The sequence below is a fragment of the Labrus bergylta genome, chromosome 16 (assembly GCF_963930695.1).
Source record: "Labrus bergylta chromosome 16, fLabBer1.1, whole genome shotgun sequence".
NCBI classification, from domain to species: domain Eukaryota; kingdom Metazoa; phylum Chordata; class Actinopteri; order Labriformes; family Labridae; genus Labrus; species Labrus bergylta.
The window spans coordinates 16,409,364-16,423,867 of record NC_089210.1 but is presented as its reverse complement, the minus strand read 5'-3'; the positions used below and the strand labels follow the sequence as shown (position 1 = coordinate 16,423,867).

Genomic DNA, 14,504 nt, shown 5'->3' with positions numbered 1-14,504 from the left:
AACCTAAAGTTACTTATCACGGGAAAACGGAGTAAAATAAAATGTATGGATTTATGTCCGCTTGGGGTTTCCGTACTTTTAAAGCCCGAGTTATCACACGGTGTGGATTCATGTGAATAAAGTGGTCTAGCAGCCACTGAAGTGGGAAATAAATCGATCTCAGCAAGATGGAAAAATAACTAAATCATCAATATATCAGAGGGATGTCTTTATCTTTAAACTGTATATATATGTTTATCATAAAACGTAGATATTCTCTTTAATAAAAAATGTTAATCACGCAACAAACCGCATCATAACAAAAAGGTGTTTATTTCGTCTTAAACGTAGATCTGGCGCCACCTGGTGGAGGTATTAAGAATGACATTATTGTAAAGACAAGGTAAGCTGAATTTTTCTTTTGTCACAAACAAGGCTGGACAAAAAGGGAGACCACACGGTTTAAAGAGTTAGTTTATTAAAAACTAAGGCAAAACATCCAAGTAAAATAACATTCAGTCTGTAATTGCAATGGTGTGTGTGGTGTTGCTTTGACAAAACAAAGACAACAAACCAAAGCTGGTGATGTTAAGAGAGAGAGAGAGAGAGAATGAGTTCCAGGAACATGAAGTCAAATTAACTGGCCCCGCCCCTCCCTATCAAAGCAACAGGAATAGCGCTGACACATTCAGGGGTCGTCACAGACAGTGAACATAAACACAATGAGGCCCTACCTTTATTACCAAACTGCACATTTAATCAGCTTCCAATAAACATAAAACACATAAATGTGTAAACACCATCTGCTGTCTAATGTCCTCCTAAGTGCCCAAGGGTCTACTCTCTGTTCGTTTGTTTATTAAGATCCCCATTAGACTCTGTATTAAACCGTACAGCTACTCTTCAGGGGCTCTTCATTGACAATATTTTGTTAGTTATAGATTACATAAATACACATCAATAACATTTATTCTCACAGTACAACTTTAACTTCATTATTACCCCAAAGGAAATTAGATCTGCAGCATGCAACAAGACACGACAGGCACACAAATGACAACATCACAAATAAAGAAAATCCACAGCTCAAGTGAAAAACAGGTACTTCATCCACACTGAGCCCGAGGCTGAAACAGTTCAGCTGCACAGGACCGAAAACAGCATTAAGTCAAATAAAGTGCTGTGCAGTCTGTGAAATAAGTAGTTAAAATGAATATTCAAGCTAAAATAGGTCGTTTATCATATTTTAAGAACACTAATATGTGTCTCTAGTCTGTCTACAAACACCCCAATGATGAGAAAAGTCCATCCTTTTTGTCTTTTGCCTGCTCCACTTTTCAGAAAATGTGTGCTCAAACAGGCTGTTTGGAGATTTTCTCTTTATGACATCACAAGGGGAGAGTTAAAACCGCCTACCTTCTCTGGTCCAAACAAATCCAGAGCATTCAGGACCAGAATCTAAAGTTAGAAGGAGGACATACTGGCTGCTGCATTGTTGTCAGAGAAGCCAGCACTTCAACATAACATGTTTCCTTAATGTCTGATCATATAGTAAGCTCACTTTATCATTTCACTCAGTAGATATCTTAGATATTGCTCCTGTAAATTTCTTAATAGGAGTATATGTGACCTTTAAATAAAGGTATTAAATGTAAAGATGCCATAATGGATAGTCTTTATTTTTTTGGATTGATTTAGATCGATAGATAGATAGATAGATAGATAGATAGATAGATAGATAGATAGATAAATAGATAGATAGATAGATAGATAGATAGATAGATAAATAGATAGATAGATAGATAGATAGATAGATAAATAGATAGATAGATACTTTTGATTGATCCTGAGGGAAATTCAAAGCATCCAGTAGCATACATATATATTAACCCGAAAAAATATTTAAAGAATCAAACTTAAACTGTGCAATTGAAAATAGACTTATACAAGAAATGTACATAACCCGTGCAGGGATAAAAATATATGTGTAATTTAAAGCAAGAACCTATAAACAGTTGAGGGAAATAATCTGTAATTAGACCTGAATATAAAAAAATAAAAAAGTGTTGACCTTCTGAAGTTGTTTATGTATGTACAGCAATGTTTAAAAAAGCAGATAGTGCAGAGTTATCAAAAACAGACATTAAATAACAGACATTTATATTAAAACGTCATACAAGCGTCATTAATTCTCCGGGTTAATAAAAAAAAAAGCTATTTAATTGTTGTGACAGGTACAGCGTTTGGTTTCAGGTAACCATTGTAGTTGTTACATTGAACGGTGTCAGGTTACAGCACGCGGACAGGAGAGGTAGCTCAAACTAGTGCACGGGGACAAAGCGACGGAGCTCACGAGGGCACAATATGGGTGAGTAGCTCGAGCTTACAGACACAAATATTAATGCAAAACTTAATCACTGAAACTCAATATTACATGATGTGTATGCGTGTATGTTCTTACACATTAAAATCTGTCCGGTTCCGGTTTTTATTTGGCACTCATTTTATATGCTTACGTCATGTGTAATATTTCATGTAAATATTTTGTGAATTTGTATTATTTCTTCATTAAAATATGCTCTGACCTCTCAAACTTCGGTGGGCTGTTATAAAATACGTAGCGGAAGGTCCTCTGCCTTCAGCGTATCACGGGGAATGTAGTGTCCATCCACGTCAGTGTCATACGTTAACGACGCTGATACACTACATTACCCACAAGGCTAAGCGCTCTCATACGTCAACTGCAATCACAGTTGTATTTCCAACATGGCGTCGCTGGGAAGGAGGCGCGGTGTCCCAGTAAGCAGGGAGAGGTCAGTTACTGCACACCTTGGCCATTAAACCAAAATGTTTTCATATGATTCACCTTTTCACCGGCGTCACCATTTGAGAAATGTCAAACGTGCACATCGTTTGAGATTCACGTAAAACGCCAAGACGACAAGTCGGGTTTTTACTGCTAACGTTAGCTAGCTAACGTGTACTGCTAGCTGACGTTAGCGAGAAAACAAACGAGCTGCTCATGTGATGTTTTGATTGTTTCAGCTCGACCTGATCGACTGGAGGAAAAGTTGAGTTTAGCCATAAGTCGGGTCGGTTTGTTTCCACTAACATGCTAAACAATTCCGGCTAAGCTAACGCGGCTGTCTGTTCAGTGTTGTCGACCTTTTCTCGCTGCTCAACTTTAGCTCGTCAGTCCTCCAACTTTCTACAATACAAGCGAGTTAGCCTGCGTTATCTAACCGAAGCTAATGGGGTACATCATGTCCGAAACACGGTGGTCTTCCAAAACATTCACAAGTATCAGTTACGACTTTCCATTTCTTCATTTAGCCCCTGAGCTGCTGTCTGTGAGCCAGCTGTGTTGAAGGCCTCAGAGAGTTCACTCAGACCCCCCCTAACAGATGTTTTTACCAGGTCTGTTATTTAAATGATCAATAGCATCGAAGTGTACCGAAGCTTTAGAGAAATCTACAGATCTTCAGCCACATTTTAACCAAAAAGCTGCTGCGGGAGAGAAAGAGAGAGCAGCAGGGGTTCACTGAAATCCACGTCGGCTTTGCACAGGCTGCTTTTAAAAATCAAAGTACATACACGTTGCATTTATATTTAATTAGACAGATGTGTGGGAGAGGAATAAGTTCATAAAAGATTGGAAGTAAACCCCTGCACTCTGTCTAAATTAAACATGTACAATTGTTGCTCATGTTAAAGTTGAATTTGTACGGAGGCCCTGAGGGGACATTGGCAGAAAGTAAGTCTGATGTGCTCGAGAAACCAGCTCTTTTCAGACTGCTGGTTTGTTTTTTTTTCGCAAAGGTGCCGCAACTAAGTTCAGCCTTCATAACATGGTTGTACATTCATATTGATTCTGTGATGTTGTAATATTCTTGTACAAGTCTGTAAGTTCACATTGTGTTTCAGGGATGCAGAAGTACTGCACAGCGGGAGCTCCACATACACAGAATCACACACACACACACACACACAGCGCTGTGCTCCTCTGCTGGCTCCGCTGAAACCATCTCGCCTCTGTTACTACCTCTGAAGACGGTACAGAGGGGCGATCATTATGCCTTTGGGACATTAATATTGAAGGCAAAACTTCACAGGGGCGTTAATAGCGCTGTTTGAAATGGCAGTCCGATTAGGGCTACTATCTTGTCCTCACAAGAAACTGCCCGTGAGCACGAGAACTGATCGCATGCGGACAACGTACTTTCAGTTTTCAGCTCATGAGGAAATGCAGCGTGCATATTCTCCTGCATGGGTAACAAATAATCGTGAGCATGAGATAGTTTCTGGTGCGCACCAGATACAGAAACATTATTTTATTTTACCTGCCCATGTCCCCTGAGGGGCGCCATAGATTTTCACTAAAATCATTTCACAGTTTAAAATTGTGTTATTGTGACTTCACATTGTCTGTGTTTAAATTAAGTACAAGTTAGTGGGAAAGTAGAGTTTACAGAGTTAGTCGACTCTAAATGATTATTCAGTCAATGGATCAACCATGTTATAATGTTGTTTGCAAAGTTTACACTTCAAAGAGTTGCATTGAATAATTTCTGATGGACTAATTCCTCTCCTGTATTATTGGTATCAAAACATTTTGCCAACCTGAGTCAAAGTTATCGACTTTATCAAATGTTAAGTTGCATGTAGAGTAGAGGCATTAATACATATCAATGTTGGATTCATAATGATGAAGCAATGTGCCCTTGAATCATGGAGATAGTAGAAATGTTTTAGAGTCATTGACCTTGGAAATGACATTACATGATGGTACTGTATGTTCTACAGGAGGACTGACTGACGGCCACAGATGAAATCCTGTGCAGAAATGTTTCTAAAGACACGAAGCAAAACCTTTTTATTAAACATTTATTAAATCAGGACGTTCTCTGGATTGACACCCCTTCCTCATGGAGACATTGAGACACACAAGGCTCAGAAGGAGAAGACTTTGTGCTGCTGTGTCTCTAAGCCAGGACACTTTGGAACATTCTTAATCTCAATGAAGCTTTCCTCCATGTTCCACAGATCACCTGTGTTTGCAACATGTTTCTTCTAAATCCAAAATAAATCAGTCCAAACTGTTTTTCTTTCCTTTCACTGAATTTGCATGAATTACTCCGAGAGTAGCTGATAGTTAGCTTTAGCTTCGTCTGACTGCATCTAAATGGAGTAACTGCATGGACATTATTTCCACGCCTCCGTACAAAAGGACAAATGTTCACATGCGGAGTGAAAGAACATTGTGTGACTACATGAAGTGTTTTTTTTTTTTTTTTTTAATTTTTCATAATTTTTTTTATTGCGATAACGATCAATCACTTGGCTCTCGGGTGATTGAGTATTTGACTTGACTGCCTTTCTTTCTCTCACTCGTCCTCGCTGTTTGTTCTGTTTCCTCACAGGGGAGTGATGGCGGCGACAGACTGCTACATCGTGCACGAGATCTACAACGGCGAGAACGCGCAGGACCAGTTTGAGTACGAGCTGGAGCAGGCTCTGGAGGCCCAGTATAAATACATTGTTATCGAGCCCACACGCATCGGAGACGAGACGGCTCGATGGATTACCGTGGGCAACTGTCTGCACAAGACGGCCGTGCTGTCAGGCACCGCGTGTCTCATGACGCCCCTTTCGCTGCCCGTCGAATACTCGCGCTACGTGGCGCTGCCCGCCGGCGCCCTCAGCGTGGCCTGCTCCGCCCTCTACGGAATTTCATGGCAGTTTGACCCCTGCTGCAAGTACCAGGTGGAGTACGACAGCCAAAAACTCTCACGGCTGCCCCTGCATACGCTCACCTCCTCGACGCCCGTGGTTTTGGTACGCAGGGATGACATCCACAGAAAGAGACTCCATAACACGATAGCACTGGCTGCCCTGGCGTACTGCGCCAAGAAGATCTACGAACTCTATGCGGTATGAGTGCACTCTGAAGAGGGTTTAAAAACCAACATATTAAAGGAAAAAAACAACAAAAAAAACAGAACCTGTCCGCCCCCAGATGTAAGAAAACAGGAAGTCCTGATCGGGCCCAGCAGGTAGCGCCACACGTGCGGTGGGTGCTTCCATTTTGAACTTTGATCAGAGGGATATAGTAAAAACTAGAAGGAATTGTTTGTTCCCTTGCGTTTCCTTTACTTTTTGTGACATCATCAGCACACTTATCTCTGTAGTACCCTTGCGCCTCCCCCAATGCGCCCTCCACCGGCATACTTGACACACAGCAGGCTAATGCTCAAGGGTACGGCAGCAGGTCCTCTGGACTGAACGCCATTGGAGTTGAAACGGACAGTCATGTTCTGAGTATCGCGCTCTCTCTCTCTCCCTCTTTCCCTCGTAGTTTTACTGTACCCCTTCCTCGCTGATCAGTACGTCACCCTTTCATTAAACATTAGGATATTTCAAACTCACTTTTCTGTATTTTATTTTGCTTTTTCTTTTTCATTAAATGGATTCTACATAATGTCCAGAAAGAAACAAAAAGGCTGCGACTTCTTGAGATTGTGTGTCGTTCATGAAGAGTTTCTTGTTTAACGGAGTGATATTTAAGATTTGATATTTCTGTGACTCGATGTGCTCAAAACACTAAAACAATCTGAACTCCTGTTATGTTTCAAACGGGCTCCTTGTACTTTCAAATCTGGGAAACTCTCCAAAATGTCCCTAAGAAGCTCGTAATGTGACAGATGAAATGTTGTATTAATACCGGTTATGAGATTAGAGAAACTGAATATTGAGTCGAGAGAACGAGAGACTTGTAAAAATAAAATGTAATTTCGAGGTTATGAGTTCGGAGAGTCAAAATCTTTACATTACGGGCACTTCAATCTTTTTTGAATGACTTTCCACAAACGTCTGTTTCACTTTGACTGCAGGAAAAGAATCCGATTGAAACCTGTTAAAGAAGTTTTGTCTGTTCATGAAGAGTTTCCCAAAAACTTACATAAAAAAGATCTATTAAAAAAAAAAAAAATCTCAAATTGATTCCACCTTTTATTTTAGAACGAGGATGACCGTGTTTCAGGAAGTAGTGTGATGAAACATTACGCAAGCAGTCAAAAAATGAGATGAAACTGAAGTGAGCAGGAAATGCTTTGATTTATTTTGGATTCATGAGAACAGTTGCAGACAGCTATGGATAAAGCTGAAACTGATTAATTAGTATAACTTTATCACATATTTTCCTCAATAATGCTGTCCTAAAATCAAATTGACAAATAGTGATTTGTAAGATTCAAATGTTAAATTTGAAACTTGCTGCATTTGTTTGGAATAACTTCCTGTATTTGTTCATATTGCAGAAAGATATTTATATGGCGCTGTCACAGCCCTCGCACACATTACTGTTTCCTCTCGTCAAACATACTCCTCTGCAGGGTGAGCTGAGTCGATAATACAGAAGCAGAGGTTTGAGCTTTGCAGATGGACGACGTGAGACGACTCAACTCTTTGCTAATTTGAGGCCAAAGCCGGCTCATTTTCTGTCAGCTGACTTACAGCTGGCTGTTTACAATCAGTTTCATGGTGGACATGCAGGTCTGGTGATTTAAGGATGCCCTCTGTCATCATCATGAGGAAGATTTATTTATTGAAAGGTCAGAGGTCAAGCTAACCTGTTCTAGTAACTTTTGTTTTGTTTTAGGATGCCTGAAAGAAAAGTCTGAAGGTCCCCTAAACTGCTGATTGAAGTTTGACTTTATGTTTGAGAATGAAACTGAAGTTTAACCTTGAAAACATTCAGACAAATTATTGTTGCTCGAGTTTGGATATATGAATGACTCCCAAAAAACTCACGCCTCTATCGTACTGTTTAAATTAGATCCTGTGTAGTCTTTGAACAACAGCAACATTTCCCGAATAGTTCTAAATCGATTTGACTGAAAAAGCTTCTTTTGATATTAATAATTATAACTCTGTATAATTATTTATCAATTAAACTAACTTAACTGTATTAAATCTTGTATCTTAATATATAGTAATGCACTCAAGAGCAGCCTTTGAGGTAGGTCAGGCTGATGGTTTCGCAAGACTTCATTTCCCACAATTCCAAGCGAGGAGCGCTGCGGTGGTGCCTTCTACTGCTACTTCGCTTTTCCCATCTCCCGAGTTGATGAGTCTTCTGATTTGTATGAACGTCAAATCATAACTTTGACAAACATGGATGCTCAAACGGTATATATGTTTATCTCTCAATTCTCATCACGATATCGGTGGTGAGTAACACATTTTTACGATGTACTTCCAGGTTATATACATTTTAAATTATGCGAAAATGACTACAATATGTGAGTTGAAATAAATGTTTTAACCAATAAGCGAACGTTAGCTGTAAGCTGCCATGTTTCCAAGTAATATCTTATCAACTTGGGTCATCGAGTTACAAAAATTCTCCGACTTTCCGCGATGTTTCTCCAACAGCGCGAGTTTTTCCAATGCAACGCTCATTTTTCCCATTATTCCGACAGCACATGAATGCAGCCCGAGAAACGCTTCGATCGTCGGGTCGTCTCGTTCAATAAACCCGGAAGTGTCGATAGAACCGACTCACGCTGCTGTTTGTACCTCAGGACAGCAACTTTGGTGAGCTCAAGCTGTGAATGAAAACCACTGTTGACATTAGAGATGAAGTACAGTGGAAATATAGCTGTCGTTGGCATTAGCATTAGCATGGCCCCCTTGTCATCTTAACTGTGTAGCGCATATTAAACTCATAGTTTTTAACATCAAGCTAATTTGATCACGTATGCTCATTTCTAAGTGAACAATGTCATTATAAACATAGTCGACAATCCAATTTGGCGTCAGGAAATTTGCTAAAGAAGTACTAAATGCTGCATCACGTCCTATTTACCTCTGAGTTTCACTGGATATGAAAAAGGTTTCTCTGACTTTGCTTCATTCAGGAGCCTGAAGTCGTTCATTGATTCGTTTAGTGAACAGGGACACTCTGGAGCAATGAGCATTGCTTTAAACGTAAAATACAAAGTGGATGTCAGGCATTCAGGTTTTATAGCTGTGGCTAATTTACAACCCCTGTCCCTGGCTTTAGGATTAAAACAGAAGCATTAGACGGAAATAAATACAGTGATACTACAAATACAGACATTACAATGCAACACAAATAAGAAACTAAAGAAAGAACAAACAGTAAAGTAAGGATTTAAAATGGAAACACCAACACAGTCAGTGCTCAAAGATTACTTCATTTTCAGTCATTATTTTACTCGTGTCTGAAAAACCTTGAACTCTGTCATTTCTTTTAATTTCAGATGGTGGTGTGTTCCTCAGGTGTGTTCCTCAGGTGTGTTCCTCAGGTGTGTTCCTTTATTCTATCCCTCAGAATAACAAAGAAAACAAAATACAGATCTGTATTTTGAGAGAGGAGGAGCAGGGTGAATTTAGGGATGTTTTCATTTCTGTGTATTTTGCAAATGTCCTCCCTTAAAGACAGTCCTCCTTATGTAATATTTTTCTGTTTCATCTGAGCGTTGTTGTGTGTGTGTGTGTGTGTGTGTGTGTATTTGTGTGTCAGTACTCCTCCCTGTTGACCGCTGGCATTGTGCTTAGGAGACCGGATGTGTAGACGCCGGGACTTAACTTAATGCTGGCACATCAAATCGTTCACAATCCCTTTAGTGAGAGCTTACAGAGGACACGTCAAGGTCACACTGAGGCGGGCTTTAAGCCCTTTTTGGTGGTTTTTATTCATTATGTATCTTAAAGTGGAATATGCTCACAAAACCAGATTATGGACTAAAGAAAAACGTGGTTGCAGTTGTTTAACTATAAAATCCTGCTCACTACCTGTTATTATTTTTAAAAGATGAAACTTTTGCAAATGTCATGTCTTCAGCGAGTCCTTCCTCATCTTAACAGGAACCTGAATACATTAAAGAAAACAGAAAATTGAAACTCATCAACTTCTCCGTTAATTATTAGATTTATAGAAGTAAAGCTGTTACCTAGTGTTGTAGTCAAGACCGCACTAACCGAGACCAAGACATTGAGAGATCAAGACCGACTAAGACCATAAATATCAATGAAAAATCATCAACGGATTTCAATGTTATAATGTTGCTCACTGTCAGTTCTGCTTCTTTGCAGATCTCACGTTGAGATAGGAGGGTGATTGTCGTCCATGGAGCGAGTGATGGGAGGAGGAGGAGTGCTTCAGCTGGTTTTAGCCGGTGCGGGGGTCTGGCTGCTTTACAGGATCCTGCTGCGCCTCAGACCAGGAGCTGCTCTGCAGGATGCCGTGGTGGTCATCACCGGCGCCAGCTCGGGACTGGGGAAAGGTCGGCCTGCTGCTCGTTTCTTTCTTCTCTTCAAATCAGGCTCCTACATTTCTGACCTCCTTTCTGTTGCAGAGTGCGCGCGGGTCTTCCACGCTGCAGGAGCCCGACTGGTTCTGTGTGGACGAGACGCAGCTCGTCTGCAGCAGGTGGTCGAGGAGCTCACTGCGGGCTCGGCAGGTTCACAGGTGTGTACGCTCACTGCCGAGGGTCTGAGACATTTTGTTCTCTGGGTCACCTAAAAGTGACTCGAGGTCGTTTAATGCCGGAGGTTGGCCTGCTTTTAAAATTTTACTGTAATTATTATTATTATTATTATAATTGTTCTATTTGTTTAACTCTTTTAATTTTTATACTTTTATTTATTTTTAATTTAAATTAATTTAATTTAAATTATTTTTATTTGAACATATTTTCAGATTTAATAATTCCAGTGATTTTTAAATGTTCTATTTTACTGTTTCTTTTCTTTCCTCTGTCATGATGCGTTTGATGTCTTGTGTGAAGCACTTTGAATTGCCTTGTTGTTGAAATGTGCGACATAAATAAACTTGCCGTGCAGTCATAGAAGTATTAAAACAGTTTGATTGTAGATGAAATCAGATGGTTTTGAACGTCAGTGAGGTATAAAAGAAGTTCTGCTCCGTTCAAATCCTCAGACTCACACTCCCCGCACCGTGACCTTCGACCTGGCTGACGCTGACTCGGTGGACGGCGCTGCAGAGGAGATCCTGAAATGTTACGGACATGTGGATGTTCTCATTAATAATGCTGGAATCAGTTACCGTGGCAACATACTGGATACTCACACTTCAGTTCATCGGGATGTGATGGAGACTAACTACTTCGGGCCGGTTGCTCTGACTCAAGGTTAGCGAGGAGGAGGACACTAATGATCTGAGGAGAACTTCTTTAATAATGATCTCTAATGATTTCATGCACAGGTGACAAAATGTTTCAAATATGAACTCTCCTCTTCCCTCACAGCTCTCCTGCCCTCGATGGTTCGCCGGCGAAGTGGCCACATCGTGGTCATCAGCAGTGTCCAGGGAAAGATTTCCATCCCTTACAGATCAGCCTGTATGTTTCCTGTTCTCCTTCAATGAAAGCAAACTTTTTTGTTATCCTTTTGTTTGATGAAGATGACGCAGTTTGTTCTCTTTGTGGTCAGATGCGGCCTCTAAACACGCCACCCAGGCGTACTTCGACTGCTTACGGGCAGAAATGGAGCGCTACGGGATCCCGGTGAGCGTCATCAGTCCGGGTTACATCAGAACCAACCTGTCAGTCAACGCCGTCACAGGAGATGGATCCAAATACGGAGGTGAGGCAGGAGATTTGTTGACAACAATCAGCTCAAACCAACAAATCACTGACAGAACTCACTGTGCAGTTTGTAGAATATCAACAATCAAAGATGGAGGCCGGGTCAGTTTGTGAAAAATGTTCAGATTGGTCATTAAGGGAAAATGTGCTGCAGTTTTCAGTCTCAGCTGACCCTCTGACTTCCTGCTGTTATTAATGATGCTCGTTTTCCTGTTTGTTGTTTTCAGTTCTGGATAAAACCACAGCGTCGGGTCGCGACCCCGGAGACGTGGCTCAGGCCGTTCTGAAGGCCGTCCGTCAGAGGAGCAAAGACGTCGTCCTGGCTGGACCTCTGCCTCATGTGGCCATCTACCTTCGCACGCTTTGGCCTGCGCTGTTCTTCAAACTCATGTCCTCACGCGCTCGCAAGGAGCACAAACCCAAAGACGAGTGAAGCAGCAGCTCAGGAACGAGAGGAAAACAGAGAGGACAGAAAGTGAAGCTTTACACAGAGGTCACATGGAAGAGAGGGGTGAATAGATCTGCAGAGAAGGGTCGTCTAAATCTAATATTTTGGCTCTTTTTGGTAGTCTTTCCCGCTGGCTGCCTTTTGCTTAAAGGTCGCATATTATCCAAAATCACTTTACTATGTTTCTCTAACATGTGTCTCTAGTCCGTCTATAAACCCCCCAATGATGAGAAAAGTCCATCCTCTCTGTGTGCTCAAACAGGGCGTTTGGAGATTTTCCCTTGATGACATCACAAAGGGCAGTAGCCCCTCCCCCAGGTGGGTGACACTCCCACAGCTAGGTGTTTGTTCTGCCCTCTGAGTCTGCTTTCTCACCGTAAACAATAGGACATGGAGCGAGAAAGCACCGAGTACACCCAAGTCCTTCCAGAGAGGGGGCGTGGTCAGACACAGCTCATTTAAAGGTACAGACACAGAAACAGCCTGTTCTGAACAGGGCTGAAATAGAGGGGTTTATAGGCATGATCAAATACAGGATCAGAGTGGATTTAGAACAAGAAACTTCACACATGTTTTGAGGAGCTCTGAGACTTATTTACACTGAAGAGGAGGAGAATATATGACCCTTAATTTCTGTTTGTTGGTGATTCCATCCTGATAATAATCCTCTGCTGACACCCTTAACTGTTTCACCTCCAGGCTCGACACACTCGATGTTAAAGTTTGTATTGAAACTGGTTTCTCACAACAAACACAACAAACTGCAGATTTTTTATAACCTTCTTTATACACAGAATAAAAACAACTCTTACAAACTGAAAACTTTCGACAGAGCTTCTCCTTTTTAGACGTCATCTTAATTTAGAGTTAAACAAACACTTTCTGAAATGTTAGCAATAAATAGTCCAAATAACAATTTACATTATGTTACAAAAAGCGCAGAGAATACTGGAATTTGTACAAATAAATCCTTCAACAGAAAATAAAGACAATACCTGCTGTTTACTCTCGGTAAGAAACATCTTCGTTGTTTGTTTTCTAGTGTGAGAAGATGAAATGTTTCAGATTTTCAAGGTGCTTCGAGCAGAGGGACGTTTGAAATCTTTTTTTTTTAGTGGAGAGACGAGCGGAGCTCTTGAAACCGTTTACACTCGGAGAGGAAGGCAGACGCATCGAACGTTCACAATACTGCATGAATACACAAGCCCTAAACTGCATCCGAGCTTTGAAACACATTCATGTTGCTATGGTAACGAGGAAATGATCTTGACTCATTTCTCTCCTTCAGTTTCTCGTCATCTCGGGACAACAATGCTGGTGTGACCTTTAGAATAACAAGTTTATATCTCTAGTAGTGTTAGAGTCGAGACCACACTGACTGAGACCAAGACACACCAAGACCAAGAGTGCTCCAAGACCAAGACCATAAATATAAATATTTTGTTTAGGGGGCGTGTCACTCACTCAGACTGTAATACAGAGAAGGTTGCGGCTGTAACCGGGGGATAAAAATGAAACTACAAACGAATTAAAGTTATTTGTTCTTTAATAAAGAAGCGTTTTCCTTCTAATCTCAGTCTCGGTCTTGATTTAATATCTGAAGTCTGCCCAGTCCTAGACCGGGACAAGACCGAGTCAAAATGCTTTCGATTCAGAGACAAGACTGAGACCTTTAAAAAGTGGTATCGAGACAAAAACCGATGTTGACAGGACAGTGGATAAGAGTCAGAAACCGGGGAGAAGGAGAGTGGGGAACGACATGCAGGAACGGAGCCACAAGGCAGACCAGAACCCTGGGCCGCCGGCTCTCGAGGACCAGCCTCCGCACATGAGGCGCGTGCACCGACTGCCAGGACACCGACCGCTGATAATGAGATACATAAGTCGAGGTCATGAGAGAACATTGTGATTTCCTCATTATCACAGATAAATGCATTTAAATAACAGGATTGATGTCAGTTTGGGGCTTCTGCACATAAAGAGAACACGTTTAACATGTGGAAACCTCGAGGAGCTTCAAGAGAAATAACTTTAAATTCTTCTTTTACTGAAGACAGAAGCCAACCACCTTCACATCAGCTGGAGTTTTCTTTGAACTGACCAGGAATCTTCTGAAGGTTTTTCCTTCTGATAAACAGAATCATTATAAAGCTAAAAAACAGAGTGGAGCGCCGAGCGCGGCTTTAGTGTTTGAGCTCATTCTCAGGGAGTTTAAACGCCGTGTAGCACGACCGGGAATCTTCAGAGGCAACCAGGACCGTTTAAAGATCAGTTGCATAAGAAAAATGAAAACATGGTCCTCACATTGTGGGATCAAAGTGTGAAAGATGTCAAAGTGAATAATCGTCCTCTAAGAGTTTAAAATCCAAGAGGCTTAATGAATGACTGTGTTGTACTTTGATCACAGATTTAAAGTTGTGTAGCTGCAGATGATCGCGTCCGTA

At 41.1% G+C, this 14,504-nt stretch overlaps 2 protein-coding genes across 4 annotated transcripts; both read left to right on the top strand.

The window, feature by feature from the left end:
* The first annotated feature begins 2,210 nt into the window (after window positions 1-2,210).
* tmem11 (transmembrane protein 11) lies at window positions 2,211-6,779 on the top strand. 2 transcript variants are annotated; one of them, XM_020653239.3, is made up of 2 exons: window positions 2,211-2,347; window positions 5,400-6,779. In XM_020653239.3, exon 2 carries the CDS (start codon window positions 5,407-5,409, stop codon window positions 5,914-5,916), a length of 510 nt encoding a protein of 169 aa, XP_020508895.1. In that variant the 5' UTR covers window positions 2,211-2,347; window positions 5,400-5,406; the 3' UTR covers window positions 5,917-6,779. The 2 variants fall into 2 exon arrangements, with proteins under 2 accessions (XP_020508895.1, XP_020508893.1); XM_020653237.3 differs by lacking the exon at window positions 2,211-2,347 and adding an exon at window positions 2,670-2,792.
* Window positions 6,780-8,462: 1,683 nt separating this feature from the next.
* Window positions 8,463-13,082, top strand: dhrs7b (dehydrogenase/reductase (SDR family) member 7B). Of its 2 annotated transcripts, XM_020653233.3 has the most exons (8): window positions 8,463-8,574; window positions 9,264-9,308; window positions 10,099-10,289; window positions 10,362-10,474; window positions 10,946-11,156; window positions 11,274-11,366; window positions 11,458-11,610; window positions 11,840-13,082. In XM_020653233.3, exons 3-8 carry the CDS (start codon window positions 10,133-10,135, stop codon window positions 12,043-12,045), a joined length of 933 nt encoding a protein of 310 aa, XP_020508889.1. In that variant the 5' UTR covers window positions 8,463-8,574; window positions 9,264-9,308; window positions 10,099-10,132; the 3' UTR covers window positions 12,046-13,082. The 2 variants fall into 2 exon arrangements, with proteins under 2 accessions (XP_020508889.1, XP_020508890.1); XM_020653234.3 differs by lacking the exon at window positions 8,463-8,574 and having other exon boundaries at window positions 9,278-9,295.
* Window positions 13,083-14,504: the final 1,422 nt, after the last annotated feature.

Excerpts from the sequence above, each read along its gene's own strand:
- tmem11 (XM_020653237.3), top strand. The coding sequence starts at position 2,746 with ATGGCGTCGCTGGGAAGGAGGCGCGGTGTCCCAGTAAGCAGGGAGAG. Across the intron at positions 2,793-5,399 it reads GTCCCAGTAAGCAGGGAGAG|GGGAGTGATGGCGGCGACAG; the intron begins GTCAGTTACTGC and ends GTTTCCTCACAG.
- dhrs7b (XM_020653233.3), top strand. The coding sequence starts at position 10,133 with ATGGAGCGAGTGATGGGAGGAGGAGGAGTGCTTCAGCTGGTTTTAGCC. Across the intron at positions 10,290-10,361 it reads CAGCTCGGGACTGGGGAAAG|AGTGCGCGCGGGTCTTCCAC; the intron begins GTCGGCCTGCTG and ends TTTCTGTTGCAG. Across the intron at positions 11,367-11,457 it reads CATCCCTTACAGATCAGCCT|ATGCGGCCTCTAAACACGCC; the intron begins GTATGTTTCCTG and ends CTTTGTGGTCAG.